We start from the raw sequence: 15464 nt of genomic DNA on the forward strand, positions 1-15464 counted from the left end.
TTTTATTTTTTCAGGGTTAGTTAACATCTCCTGAACAATCACGAGAATGCTTCACATTACAACTCATTGGAAAAATTGAGAGTTCTCTTCCAGGGGAGTGATTGGAGCATAAAGTCATAAAAACAACCAAAGAGGCATGCAGGACACATCACCCCCTGGTGGTATCATTAACTCAGTTTTTCCTTAATCCTTAAATGGAAGTATTTTTTTTTTCCTGTTGACTTTAAACACAATCCCTGCTATCATATATGTCCTTTTAAAAGTGAAGATAAACAAAACTGTGTGTTTAACAGAGCAGTTATTGAATTGGGTGGAGAGGGACTCTAAACTGGGACATGTGGTAACCTGTCTGACTCTTTTCCTCGGCACATATGGAAGGAAGACTTGCTGAACAGGTTCTTTGTATGAATGCTAATTGCTGTTAACAGATGCATTTCCAAGGAATTTGACATCAAATCATCAAATCTAAGACCTAATTAACTTTTTAAGGAAAGCATCAACAAGAGGAAGGAACTGTTAATGATAGGTAAGAAATACAACTCTATGGTCACAATCAATTTAAAGCTTGTTCAGCACATAGAGTAGGAACTCTATGTACTGTAACAATTGCTGAATAACAAATATTTACCTTGAGTTTACCAAGTTTAGTCATTTATCTGATAGCAGTAGTTACTAGTTACCTCTCAGTTTAAGATTTCACTTTATAAAGTTTATAAAATACAACACATTGTTATGGATTTAAACCAGTGGTATTCAATCTTTTTAGCTTATGAATCCTCACAAAATAGCAAAGTCTAGTTTTGGTTTCTTGTCACATTAGTTCTAGCAAACTGATTTCCCTTCTAAACTCCTCAGGTGCCATTTGAACCTGCAATAACTGATCTCTCTGGCCAGGGGGCAGCAGAACCAACACCACTGATATATTGTCAGCTTTAACAATTGAAATGGCGAGCTTGTTAGCGAACAGTTGCTTTTTTACACATCCAGCAGCTGTGGAGCAACATTATCATTTATTTGGAGGGTTTTTGTCACCTGGCGAATGTAAGTCTGACATTCACTCTCTTTTAGCTCTGATTTTGGTCTCTACCAATTCCTGGGAAATATCTGTTAATTTGTAGTCACAGTTTGAGCCTCTCGTGTTACAGGCATTCTGGGTTTTTCAGGTTTAAAAAAAAACAAAAAACAACACTAAGTATCTTTTAAAGAAACCGATCTACCTCTGTGACCTGAATATGCTAATTCACGAGGCACAAACTGGGGCTAGCTCTTTAGCTGCTAACTGAACTGTGGGTATTAACGGACCAGAATAAAAGTTTAAACAGAAAATATTATTGACAAGATTTAAGTTGCACATTAGCAATTAACATTTGTTAATGTCCCATAAGGTTTGCACTGAGAAGAGTCGGGTCCAGGAAGTGCTGATGTCACATATGGCACTTAGGACCCCCAGATTTATCTTGGGACCCTTGCCAGTGGGGCCAACCCATAGGTTGGGAATCACTTAACTGTAGAACTAAACTACCTAACAGTATATAAAGTACAGTTGTTACTGTAAATTGCTATGTATTGATGCATCAGTATTGGTCACAGACACCACATTTTCCTTTTTATTCTAAAACATTTTTGCTATAGTCTGTACATCTACATAGGTAATGTTTGGAATGCGGGACTTTTACTTGTAATAATAGTAAACAGTATTTTTGCAGTGTTGTACTGTTAATTTTACTTAAAAGGTCTTCCCACACTTCATTGTGTGAGTGCTTGTGTTGCTCCCACTCCCTACATGTGTACAGTAAGTGCTGAGACATATGTCCTTGTCTCTTTACTTTGGAGCAGCACACGTTTTGCTGCAGTAAGAGCAAATGTCACCTACATGTCATCTATGAATAGTAACACAGGCCACAATCATGAATATCTGTACAGTACATATAATGTGGTTATGTTTGTGAGTGTGACTGTCCATGGGCACTCTGTGTGGTTAGTCCTGCACAGGTCTGCAGTAGCACCCTGTCTTTATGCAGCAAAATGCTGTTTTTTTTTTTTTTTTTCTTATTGCAGTTCTGGAAGAGTTCCCACTGCTGCTGCATTGATACTCCAGTGGAGGGGCCTGGAGAGGAGAGCAGTGAGCCTGCAGCCCGGCTACATTACATTACCACTAAGAGCTCCACACCCATCAGACCACCCTGTATATGCTCATTATGGAGACCTGAACCAGATTGGTTTGTAATCCTCTGGCTAATTTATTTTCAGGCCCTGCAGGTTGTAGTTGGATACAGTTTCGTACTGTTTAATCAAACACAGTGTGGATTAACTATGTTCACTCAACATCCTGTGACACACATTAGATTTTAATTTGGATATTGCTGCTGTGTTTAAATAGAGTTGTCAGGACCATCTTCCCCGTTCAGCTCTACTAAATCCTACCTGTATCAGATACAGTATGTTATATATTGAATGTAAGAGCTGACATCTGACATACACAAGAAAAATAATTAGTATTGTAAACTTTGCATGAGCTACTAAAGAACAAAGATTCCTTCCTAGTGTCTGCATATGCACATCATACCTGCTCAATGAATAATAGATCACGGTGTTAAGTACTTTCAAACTAAGTAAAGTACAATATACGCTTACTTGGCAGATACCGGGATCTGTCTTTTGTTTAATCTAAATTTCACTTACAGCCCTTCAGAGTTGCAAACTTTAACTTACCTTATTCTCTTGTAAAATAAATACCAGTTTTGTAAGCAGAGAAAAACAAGCCGGAGGTGAAGTCCAACATTGATGTGTAGCTGTCCTCTTGTCCTCTGCCTGCGTAACTGTACCTTGGCTCAGATGGCACACTGTGTCACATGATTTCAGTTGCATCCCTGTTAGCACTTAAAATTCTCCTTTGATCCAGTGTGAAACTCTTATTAACCTCTTACCAACCCCTTTTTTGTGACAAACTGATGATAATAATCCATTATTGCTGCACGGTCACCTTCTATTTACAGTAATGGATTGAAATCTGAAAACTGTGAGCTCAGCACTTCTTCTGTCATGTCCTGCAGTGAATAGTGCAGACACATGATGATGGTCGGCTGCTGTTGACTGATGCGCTTGTACATTTATGGGAAAGGAGCCATCCCGTTGAAAAATGACTGCACACATCCCCTCATATCACAATGCATTTGCAGCTGCATCACACTGATCACAAGAGAGTAATGAACGCCTCATGATATACAAGATAGTTTGACCTTCTAGGCATTGAATGGGACACACATGCACACATCAGCAGCGACTGTGGATGTTAATTATCCTGAGCCAGGGTAATGTGAGTCCCGGCAGGAGCCTGCCTTTCAGGAAAAGAGGAGAGGAGAGGGAGCTCTGTCAATCTCGGGATGGATAAGTAGTGAAAGGAAATAGAAAATAAAACGTGAAAAGCTCTCAAAGTCACATTGTAAAATCAGACCTAAGTAGAATAGAGAGTAATTACTGCACTGTTTTCCCCTCTCGCTTGTAATTCTGTAATGTAGAGTTTTGGTGCCTTAAAGGTGACGTTATCAGTGACAGGACATGTCTATTTATGAATGGAGCATTTTGATATGGGACTGTGTGTCTAGCCCGGCCCTGGGGCTGCATTACACAACCACCTCCTCAACCTGCACTGCAGAACTTTTCTCTGATCTTCACAAACACTCTGACAAAAGTGCCTGAGTCTGCATACACGCCCCGAGTCAGGAGATGGGGAGGAGGGGGAAGGAGGGAGGGGAGCAGAGAGAGTGCGAGAGGGAGAGAGAGAGTGAGAGAGAGAGAGAGAGAGAGAGAGAGAGAGAGAGAGAGAGAGAAGGAGCGAATGAAGGGTGATGGAGGAGAGAAAAAGAATATGAGGGATATTGGGGCAGGTAAGGGAGGGGAGACAGAGAGATGAGGGGGGAGAAAGAGAGAGAGAGAGAGAGAGAGAGAGAGAGAGAGAGGTGGCATGCAGCCAGCGGAGAGGACAGGGAAAAGTTGTGAGATAGCCAGAGGGACGGGAAGGGAGAAGAGTCAGCTTCATCGGGGCTCTGCTGATGCTGAAGAGGAATGAGAGCAGCGGCTGTTCCTCCTGTCCGCCTGTCTCTCTACATCTCTGTCTGTCTTTCTGTTTGTCTCCCCCTCTCCTCTCTAATTGTCTCTCATCCTGGCTGGCGCTGCAATGTGGCTGTCTCTGCAGTGAAAGTGCTAGCTGGCGGATTCTCCTTGAGTGAACCCTGACTGTGCGCAGTGAGCGTTTGCCGCTCCACTACTGTCCTGTCCACACTGACTCAGCTGTGCTACCGGCCTCTGAGTGAACACCAGCTGCAGGGAGCAGGTAGGCATGACACAACTTGAACTGTACTGATCATGTTTTCATGTTTTTTTCTTTCAGCTTTACCCCTTTTACATTCAGGCAATGAGATACAGTATGCGTATGTAGACACATGTATGCAGAAAACATGCGAACACACACTATATCTGTAGAAAAACTTTTTACTGTGCTTTTACAGTGACTCTATGTCATATTTTAAGATTTCAGTTGATTAACTTTTTCCTTCTTACCCTCTCTCTCTGTTTCTTTCCTCTCCTCCTCCTCCTCTTCCTCCTCTTCCTCTGCCCTCTGTCTAACCTACAGTCTCTTCCACAGTAGTGCTGTGGGGGCTGGCAGGCAGGCTCACCACCGGGACTTCTGTCGGTGCAACATTGGGACGTGCCTCGCATTGGGGTCCAGAGACACCCAGACAGGCTACCAGATTTAATCCGATATACCAGAGAGGCTGAGTTGTGCTAAAGGATATTCTACTATCTTACTGGATCCTGCAGCAGTATTTGTTTTGGAGCACATCTGGCTGCCATGGAGGTCCAGTGGGTTGGGGTTGAACCCCCGAGGCTGGGCCCTCCACACACAGCCGTTCGCCTGATACTCTCTATGCTGCTTGGTAATGTCTATCTCTCTTTTTCATGTCACCTGCCTTTATTGGCACCATGATCATTATACCACAGCTGATCTGCACAGTTCCTCCTGTTCTCTCTTTTTCATATTTGTTTTTTTTCTCACTCCTTATTGAATACCAAAAGCTTGTGCTAATATCATTGTGTATTTGTGTTGTTATGCAGAGCAATGGTCCTGTGGCTTTTAAAATCTGACATTGACCTTCATCTGCTATTGACCTACGCAGGTGTTCGCTGCAATTGTATTTACGTTGCCACAACACTAGGTTTTGAAGAAGGATTTTGCTTTGGTGACAGGACTAGTTTGCTTGTTTTTCTGGAGGTTGCGTGTTTCATCTCGTGACCAAAATGTGCTGCTGGTTTTGCCTGGAAACACAGAAAGGCTATGTTTTTGGTTGTAGTTCCAAAATAACGAGTTAGTTTGGAGTCTTTGGAGAAATGAATGAGAATTGTTGCTGGAATCAAACAGCTTGGTGATATCCATGGTCCATACTGGTTTGGATTGGGATTGTATGTCCTCTAAAGGGAATGTCAGCAGAATAAAGTGGGTCTTGTGATGGAAAAGCTGTGTCAGACTATAAGCAGTCTTGATGAGGCCCTGCCGTTCACAGCATATTGTGCAAGATGTGTATCTGCAGTAATAGAGCAGTGGCGTCAGTCACGCCAGTGTCCAGTAAACCATCAAGATATTGACAATGAATATTTCTGCAGTGGCTGTATAGTAAAACAGCAGTAGGTATCCAGAGCTAACATTGTTGTCTCAAGTAAATTCACACTTAGATCTGAGACTGACGGGGCTGATAGACTCTTACCAAATGGGTTTTTGTGCATTGGACATAGAGTATCAGGTGTGGATATTGGATTCTGTTTTCCTGAGACAACAGCCAACCAGACATCTTCAATTAAGTGTTTCCTTAACCTCTTTGAAGAAATGCACAGAAAATCCATCCCATTAGAATCAGATTTCAGTCATAGTTGACACTTATACTGTGTATCCTGCATTTATTCGGCATTAACCATTATTTGACAGAAAAAACACCAGTCAGTATGTCTAATACTCTCTTCCAGCATTGTTCCTAGATGCATTACTTACAGTATACAATTAGGATGTTCTAAATCTACTAATGGGTGTGGAGCGTCAGTGCAGCCATAGTGCAACAGACACGCATTAAAAAGTTAAACCTCTATGAGACCAGGGTCTGTGGCATTATGTGTAGGAGCTGTAGGCTCTAAAATGATCTTCCTAGTCTAATAAAGTAAATTAAATTGATTATTTTCAATACATTTTAAATATTCATGATTCCTCCCTCCCTCCCATATACATCCCTGAACTGACTTGTCACTGGAATTGTGTTGCCAGGTAAACCCGTGAATGTTTTTTTGTTGTTGATTTTTTTCAGAACATGAATAATTTCTCACTCACAGGTGTTGTCTTTATTTAGAATGAACAACAAACATTTTGGCCACCTATAACAGAAAACTGCACGGTTGACTTAATCAGCAGATGCAGGTGGCAAAGAAGCAGAGAGAAAGATGCTACAGCAGATGCAAAGCGTCTTAGCATTGTCATTATATTGTAGATAACCCATCATATTGTATAATGCACTATGAGGTGGATAAGAAGGTCCTTTTTGTACATTACACTTGCAGTGGACAAGGTGTGGACCCGAGTTAGACATAAAAATAAAAAAAGCCTTGCAACTCTACTTGGACTTCATCACAAGTGACTCTTTATTTCACCTGAGCCTTTTGACTTGAAAATACTGGATATCTTCCCCCAAGGCCAAATATGTTAGTAAGTATGTAATTGAAATGCCACCAATAAATTCACTTTCCTGAATCAGCTAAGATTTTTTATTCCCAGGAAGTAGATACCTAATTCAGAGAGAGAACCCTGAAGAACTAACGTTACCCCACGTTTTACCAAAGATCATTTGTTGTTTAAATAGCATTACTTTTGGTGGAGAGTGCACTATGACTTGTGTACGACTTTAAGGGTTTAGGACTTGCGACTTGACTTGGGTCTAACGCTACCCCTGGGCCCACCTCTCCAGGGAACCGACTGGTTAGTTTGTGTGTACAATGGGAAGTCAGGGTCAAACGTCTTGAAGTATTAAAGCTAGATATGGAAGAGTGAAATAATGACACTAAAGTAGGTTTATATCTGTGAAATAAGCTATTCTTATGTCTCCAATAATGGCTGTTAATGTTCAAAGTGTGCAGAATTATGTTCCACTTTAAGAGATATCTTGTGCTGTTTTTTGATATCCCAACCATTCAATTATCCATTCTTATGTACTCACATCATTGACCTCTAATGAATAAGATACATTCTTGTCCATTCTTCACCTTAAAATTACAGTCTTAACATTTAGTACCTTTTGTGGGAGGTCATCCTTTGAATTTCATAATAGATATCGGCCAATATGAGCTTATTGCAGATAGATATGTATTGGTGTAAATGTCAACTGATAAGCAACAATTTTAAAACAGTGTCACCATGACATAGTTTATCCACCAGAGAGCACTGACAGATATCAGTATTGTTCATTATGTGTTTATTATCTATCCACACAGTATATCATTATCAACCTCCTAAATATCAAGTTTAGTATCAGCCTCAAGCATCCAGGTTGGTCAACAGTTTTCTGCAATTTGGATATACTACATACTCAAATGATGTGGAGAGCATATATTTGTGTATTCATCAAAAAACTATTGTTCTGACGTTGACATATATAGGCTAGAAACTGGAGCATCACTGTTCTACTTTTAACCGAAGCACCAAAACTTTACCTTGCAAAACAAAACTTTAATTGGAAACCTCAACAAGAAGTGCAGTAGAGAAACAATGGGCAGTAGGCTACAGATTTAAGAGAGAGTGATGTGTGATGAAATTGGTCTCTTGTCAGCAGCTTCAGTATCTGCAGTGATACAAACAGGCTACAGGAAACAAAGATTTTAAGGACACACTGTTGGACACAAAATACAATCCAAAAATATTTCCTGAGTGACACTGAAAAATATGAATGAGGAATGAGGCAGGAGGGGTAATGCTGTTGCTCTCTCGTCACTGTTTGTATTACTGTTTTTGCAAGCTCACTGTGCTGCATTGGAACAGCTTAGGAAAAGATTGGAGGGAGTGAGTTAGCGAGATAGAAAGAGTGAGATGAGACAGAATCAATAACATTCCCACATACAGTATACCCTCCTTTCCTGTGTTAAGCTGTATCTGCTGTTCCTACCAATGTTATTCCTATTCGCTGCAGTGGGGCTTGTCAGACGTTGACCTTGACCATTTTATGAGCAAAGCGTAACACAGTGTGCACGAAACAGAGGGCGGAAATCAGAGGAATGTTAGAAACTGTGCAGAAAATGTTACAGCTGCAACCACTGATCACACTGGTGTGCTAGCGTTATGTTTTCTCTCTATAACCTCTGCATCTGTGTACTAGTTCTGCATAGCACCTCGAGAGCATGTAGTTTACACCTCACACACTAGATGGAAGCATTAAGCATAAGGTGCTTTAATGGTGTAAAAGAGGGCTAAATAGTCTAGAATGGATGAGGAAAAAGGAAACGACAACCAACAAAAAAGATGTGCCAGTTTATTGACCCACCTGCTTAGAATGGTGAAAGTAAGATTTAAGCTTCCTCATGCTATCTGACTGTAGTCCCTGGTACACAGTTACAGTTTCCACAAGGGGCACAGCAGATGTTCTCCTCTCTTATTTACAGTAATGTCACAGCAAGGACTTTGCAGTGTCATGTTTCTGATGTCAAGCCAATAATAGACAGATTATGTGTGTTATAATGTGTTCTTAAAATCATGAAAATTAAACCTAAATGGTAGATTGGATAAATACTCTAAAATGTATGCCCATTAGGGTGTTGGGTCATTTAATTGCATAAATCATGCATTGCATTTTACTGCACATTAGTGAAAGTGCCAAAAAATGTGCCAGTACTTTTATTCAGCACAACCATAACCCTAATTGTTTTATTGTTTTTTTATCCTTTTTAACAAGGACACTTTTTGTTAAGCTAGCTGTGTGTTTACAGAGTCTGAATTTTTTCATTTGGACTATTTTCAATTGCAACTATTGTGCAGGGAACTGGGAATGACTTATGTACAATATATTGCAAAGAAATATAGGAAACGACCAAGAAATACTCCAACATCTGTAAAACTTCATCTTTCTTTTAATTTTTGATGAAGACTTTGTGAACTTTGGACTACACCAGGTTAGCTGTTTCCAGTCTGTTTGTGAAGCTAAGCTAACCAGCCACTGACTGTAGGTGTATCTTAAACAGACACACAGAACATTTTCTCCCTGTAAGAAAACCAAAATGCTGAACGACTGTTTTAAAACGGACCGGCTGATTTTGTGTTCGCACAATACTGCTGCACCGTAAAGCTGATTCTTGTACTTTTTTCTATTCTCCTTCCTCCACAGGCATCTGGTCTGCTCAAGCCCTTGAGATGTCTGTTGGGAAGATTCCCTTCCTGGAGGCAGTGAATGGCAGCACAGTCATGTTGCCTTGTACATACTCCAGTTGTATCGGCATCAAAAACCTCTACTTCAACTGGCAATTCAATGACAATGGCACCATGCAGAAGGTAAGACCCTTCTGTTTGAGAGAAAGATTGATGTTCAGGTTTTGGTTGTAAGTGGTCGTTTTAGGTGACCGACAGCTTGTTGGTCCTTTCAGGTGTGTGAGTCAGTGATAGCGACAGAGGGGATAGAGCCAAAGGTGAGTATATATCGAGACCGGGTGGAGTTTGTGGGGAAAAACCATCACAACAACATCTCCATCGTGCTGTGGAACATCACCTTCGAGGACGGAGGCCAGTACACTTGTTTTGGACGCAACCCCAAGGAGAAGGGCAAGAACCACAGTGCCATCTTCAACCTCATTGTGGTGGACGAGTGTGAGTGGTCAGGGTCTGTAAGGGAGGGGTCTGATAAGTCTGCAGAAAAATTTCTCTAAATAATGTGAATTTAATTTATGGCAGATTTCTCTTCTTGTGCATCTATTATATTAGTTTTTCTCTAACAAGTCAGGTTTGGTCCTCCAAACACACACATACGCACAGTCCAGAATCCTACTTTATAACTAAAATAAGCATTTTTGTTTTTAAGCTTAAGCTTATTCATCACTTTAATTGGTCTTCAATGTTTTTTTGAAAAGAAGGAAAAGTGTCATATCACATCTTGCTTGCACATTAAACCTTAAATTAGTCTCTCCTCTGAAGTGGAACAACATCACAGTTTCTTATAGCTGCTGGTGGAAACTTTGGATAAATGAGCGAAACAATTCTACCACCAACCCACATAGATGTTTTCTCCGCACTGATAGCTGACAGGGTATAAAAGAAATTCACCACATATTACTAAAATGGTTCTGGGAGAGTGCCAGTAGTAGCTTTAAAAGTCTAAAAATGTCACAAGAGAAAAGCTCTGCGTTATTCTTTGCCCATTTTAAATCTATGTTTTGGTGTGTCGGGCATATAGGAGAACTAATCTCTTGTGGAGGTACCAACTTATTATCACTGGAAAGCACTGTAACAGCACAAAAGGCAGCCAGCGCTCTCTCAGCAATGTTAATTTTCCAGAACCTTTCCTGAAACAGTTTCTGTGTAGATGTGGTTTCCCATCATCATTCCTCTACTCTTTTGTTCGCGTATACAGTGAGGGTGGTGGACAACACACTGGCTACCATCATAGCCTCAGCTGTGGGTGGAGCCATTGCAGCAATAATGGGCTTCATGTTGCTCAAGAACTTCACTCTCTTTGTTCTTTCCAAGCTTGAGGAGAAAAAGTGAGTTTTCACAACCACCTGGATATTTATCAGCAATGCAACCATTAATTTCCTTTCATCGGAGTACATTGTTGGTACATGTCTGGATATCTCAGATACTCTGCATGCTGAGGTAGATTTTAAATGAAGTTCAACATGTGTTTTTCGAGCTGCTTCGTGTGTACAGTTCTAACTTTGTATTTTTTCCTCCAACCCCACTGCAGTAAGGAGTGCCTTGTAACTTCATCAGGGATCGACAACACAGAAAATGGCCTCTCAGGATCCAAAGCTGATTCAAAACCAACACCAAAAAAGAAATGAGAAAGTGCATGTATATATAACCATATGAGTACTATTATATTTATGTACTTTCTTTGCATATATTTGTATATGCACAGGTGTTTGCACACATGCAAATTCATTATGTTGGGATCCTAAAAACTCGGCCTGGCTGTGGCCTTCAAAGGGGAATGTACACATGAGCACACAATGCTTCCACAGGTACATGGACTAATAATTGTGCAGATGATATACAACCAAGGAATGTGCTAATCACGAGCTCACACGTTATATATTTGAAATGTGCACACAGTTTAATAATTTACATCTAAGGATAATTGCACCTACCAGAGACACTTTATACAGTTATTTTATATATATATATATATATCCTTTCTCCCATATATCTACCTCCTTTGTCAACATTGGTCAACACATTACCATCTTTGTTTTTGGCTGAAGGGAGCTGACTGTCTGATAGCGGGTAAATATTTGACAAGGAAAGCTACCGTCCATACAATTGGAAAAAAAAATGTTCCCAAGTTGTCTCTGGTTAGACTGTGAGACTGACAGTTCATTACAGACAGTGGAAGAAAACACAAGGCTCTGGCAACACTCACTAAAAAAGAAATAATACTGGAAACTATGAGGTTTAATTCAACTGGTCGATTCCTTGCTGTATCATATACACATATGCATTTTGTGTGAGATTTGTTACTTTGTTATTTTGAGTACACCATGGAGCACCCAGAAAAGGCACAGTAATAAATCTGAGGAAAGACCCAATTTAAAATGCTGTTCGGACACACAGGGGGCTGCTCATCTTGCTGGCACAAGTCGTGTGTTTATACGCAGAGAGTATAAACTAGTTTCACTAAGCTCAACCAGTGTCTCTGGTTGCTGTTTTTTAACTCGTTAGATTAAAGCCAAATTGTGTGCGCATTATATTACATTATGGGGATGTTTGTGTGAATTTGTATGAGCACATTATTTAACTGTGTGTGTGTGTGTGGGTTACTCACAAATATTTATAAAACTGTTGTATGTCATCTTGCACAGTCGGGCACTTTGAAGTGCTTTGTTGCCATGATATATCAATAATTGTCTGTGGCCACAGCCAGAGCACATAAAAAAAAGAAACTTTGACTGTTTTTCATCTGAAGTCAGAACAAAAATACTTTTTTATTTAAGTGCTTGAGACAGGGAATAACGCAATGTAGTTACAGCTGGGCTGAATCCATCTTTAGCTAACACCAAATTCACAGTAGCTCTTTGAGAATATGATCAAATACATCCAAATCAATTGATTTTGAAATTGCAGTGTTGGCCTATAATTTCTCACAAATCTACTGATAACTTTATAGCTACTTTCCACTAGAGTATGTTGTCTGATTTATTCAAACATTCAAGCTTTAAGTAGTACTAACACAAATGGTATTGCCAGAATATTATAGGATTCAGCCCAGCTCTTCATCCTGTACCTTCTCTTTGCTTGATATAAAACACAGGTGCCTGTTAGTGCTTCTATGCTCCTTTGCCAGCGAGGACAACTACATATTGCAAAACAGTTTATAAAACCAAGCAAACAGTAATAGTACAACAAGCGCCTGAGCTGAAATGATAGACAATCCCCTGAAACAACCCCCGCCCCCCCTTAGAAAATGAATGACCCTCTGGTGATGCTGCTTTTAAGACAAATTACCAATGCATTTTAAGCATGTGCAACATGGGCCAGATTTTAAACACAATGCTAGATAACAGAAATACATACTTTTTGGAAAAACTTGTTCCAATATACTAACACTGGTAGCATCAGCACTGAGGTTAATTGTAAATCCCATTTTATGCCATGCTTATTTCATTGTGCTAACCCTGGCTAAAGCTAAGCACTATTTGGTGACGTGGCCCTGGATACTGTATGCCTGGATCAGACTCAACATATCTCTTTTGCTTAGTATGTGCCTCTTCATGGAAATGGCTTGTTTTTTCCTAAACACTGACAAACATTCATTCAGTCAGTGTTTTACTATTTGCAATAAATAACCTTTACCTGCTGCACTGCAGAGAAAAAGATAATACTGGTTGCCCTGCCCATGCATACAGTAAATGACCCATAGATTCATAGTTTAAATGATCATGGGATCAGGCCTCAGAGAGCAGGCTGAGTAGGGGGGCTGTAGTTCAAGTACAGAAAAAAAAAGAGACAAGTGATGCTCTCAGTGTAGCCCTCTGACTGTGCCAAACAGGGATGATTCCTTCTGAGCATCACACTAGGAGATGAATGTATCTGCATCAAAGTCTTAACAGTGAAATACAATTTCACCTGCATTTACAATACACATCTGTCTCACATTCACCGAATGTCTGACTTTAAAAAGAAATACCTCTGAAGAGTGGGACAGATGTGTGGGTAAACACTGGGTCAGGTCAGATGGAAACGTACTTCCCCAGTGGCAACTTGTGTCGAATGAGCGTACTGTACAGTCAAGTGTGAATATCTGGGGGTTTCAATGTTAAGTTAATAATAATGTGCCTCCACATTAAAGTGACTCTAGGCTTAAGTCACTGGCTTGAAGCAATATTGTAAAAGGGGTGTGTTGGGCACTTTAAAAAGATTTCTATTTTTGTGTATGTATAATCCAAACCAGTGTCGGTATGTCACATTGATCATCCAAGTGAGACAAGAGACAACCAAAGGAAAAAAGGAAATTGTCAGGTTCTAGGATTCGTCAAGATCCCATGATTCTCAGTTTCCTGTTGAAACAACATTAGACTGTCAGTCTTAAAGGAGTAGATTGACATTTCAGGAAATACGCTCATTTGCTTTCTTGCCGAGAGTTAGATGAGAAGATCAATACCACTATCGTGTCTGTCTGGTGAATGTGTAGCTACAGCCACCGGTTAGCTTAACTTAGCATAAAGAGTGGAAACGGGGGGAAAACGCTAGCCTGGCTCTGTCCGAATGAAACAAAATGCACCTACCATCACCTCTAAAGCTCACTAATTTACTCATAGAGAGAGTTTCATCCATACAATAACTGAAGTGTAAAAACATCAAGTTGTGGTTTTATCTGGGTGCAGTGACTTTCTGGAGGCTTAGCTGGTTGCCTGGCAACTGTACAGTGATGACAACACTCCAGGAATTATACAAACAAGACATTTTAATTAATGAGCCTTAGACGTGTTGGTAGGCAGTTTTTTTTTCCTGTTTGTGCAAGGTTGTCTCGCTTTGCTACCAGTATTTTTGCTAAGCTAAGCTAACCGTCTCTTGGCTCCAGCTCCATATTTAGCAGAGAGAAATGAGAGGTTTCAATCTTCTCATGTAATTCTTGGCAGGAAAGCCAATATACATAATTCCCAAACTGCTGACCTATTGCTTTAAGTATAAACCAATAGGCTATTAGTCATGAAAAGATTTGATAGAACTTGTCATCATCCCATGTCTTGGGATGTTTGTGAAAAATAATGCAGGTACACAAGGTGCAACATATGTTATGGGTAATATACATTTGTCATATGTGTGTTTACCATATTCTTGTTTGCCTTAAAAGAGAAAATCCGCCCTCGAGCAGGACTATGACTTGTGTTGTCAAGAAATCTCTTTGGAAACATGAAAGATTAATAAGATCAAATATTTTATTGCAATAATTGAATTTAACTTCTGAAGAGTGGGTTTTCTCTGAGTGCACAAGACAAATCTGTCAGTTGTTGTCTAATCAGACTTGGTTAAAAAAAACATGATTTGTCTGAATTACCGTCTCACTGAACCAATGAATTAAGAAAAATGTGGGAATTGTGACAGCGAGGGCCTTATGATGACAAGCAACTCTATGCAAATCCCGACAGAAGTGACAGTTTGTCACACTGCACCTTCGAGTTACTGTGACAGTTCTGAGAGCAATACGACAGTAGGAGATGTCCTGGATCAGGGAGTTGTGATGATGGGATGCAGGGGTGAATGGGGAACATCCAGAGAGGAGCATGGAGTGGACTGTAGCCCCTGTACTCGATCAGACTCTGCAGGGCATATAGATTCACCAAGTCATGCTCCACCGCCGCTCTCTGCACACAAATATACAGCTGTAATGCTCTGGCTTGCCCTCAGATGATGTCTCCATTTTCAACCTCTCATCCGTGCATATCAGCTCTCGATCTCTTTATTATAGAAACATGAAATCTAATAAAGTTTTGAATAAAACCCGCCCTGTCATGCTGGTCTGTATATGAAGGATGCACTTGTAAAGGGAAACTCTATTTGTCACCCCGATTATGTCAACTGGGTTGTCTCAGTTTGGGCTTGTAGACTACAAACTTTTAATATAAAACCTGCATTACAAACTGCACAGAGCTTCACAGACATATAAACTGCATGCAGAGAAACTCTATTGAAAGGCACTATCAAGCTGCATTATGGGAAGTGTAGGATTGAGTGG

General features: G+C 40.3%; 1 protein-coding gene across 3 annotated transcripts; it reads left to right on the top strand.

The window, feature by feature from the left end:
- Positions 1–491: 491 nt before the first annotated feature.
- scn4bb (sodium channel, voltage-gated, type IV, beta b) lies at positions 492–15229 on the top strand. Of its 3 annotated transcripts, XM_051402216.1 has the most exons (8): positions 492–526; positions 2059–2219; positions 4196–4333; positions 4634–4937; positions 9408–9571; positions 9664–9883; positions 10644–10773; positions 10977–15229. In XM_051402216.1, exons 4-8 carry the CDS (start codon positions 4853–4855, stop codon positions 11071–11073), a joined length of 696 nt encoding a protein of 231 aa, XP_051258176.1. In that variant the 5' UTR covers positions 492–526; positions 2059–2219; positions 4196–4333; positions 4634–4852; the 3' UTR covers positions 11074–15229. The 3 variants fall into 3 exon arrangements, with proteins under 3 accessions (XP_051258176.1, XP_051258175.1, XP_051258177.1); XM_051402215.1 differs by lacking the exons at positions 492–526; positions 2059–2219 and having other exon boundaries at positions 3942–4333; XM_051402217.1 differs by lacking the exons at positions 492–526; positions 2059–2219 and having other exon boundaries at positions 3942–4333; positions 4646–4937.
- The last annotated feature ends 235 nt before the right edge of the window (positions 15230–15464 follow it).

This window comes from Dicentrarchus labrax, unplaced genomic scaffold (assembly GCF_905237075.1).
Source record: "Dicentrarchus labrax unplaced genomic scaffold, dlabrax2021, whole genome shotgun sequence".
Classification (NCBI taxonomy): domain Eukaryota; kingdom Metazoa; phylum Chordata; class Actinopteri; family Moronidae; genus Dicentrarchus; species Dicentrarchus labrax.

Excerpts from the sequence above, each read along its gene's own strand:
- scn4bb (XM_051402216.1), top strand. The coding sequence starts at position 4,853 with ATGGAGGTCCAGTGGGTTGGGGTTGAACCCCCGAGGCTGGGCCCTCCA. Across the intron at positions 4,938-9,407 it reads GATACTCTCTATGCTGCTTG|GCATCTGGTCTGCTCAAGCC; the intron begins GTAATGTCTATC and ends CTTCCTCCACAG. Across the intron at positions 9,572-9,663 it reads ACAATGGCACCATGCAGAAG|GTGTGTGAGTCAGTGATAGC; the intron begins GTAAGACCCTTC and ends TGGTCCTTTCAG.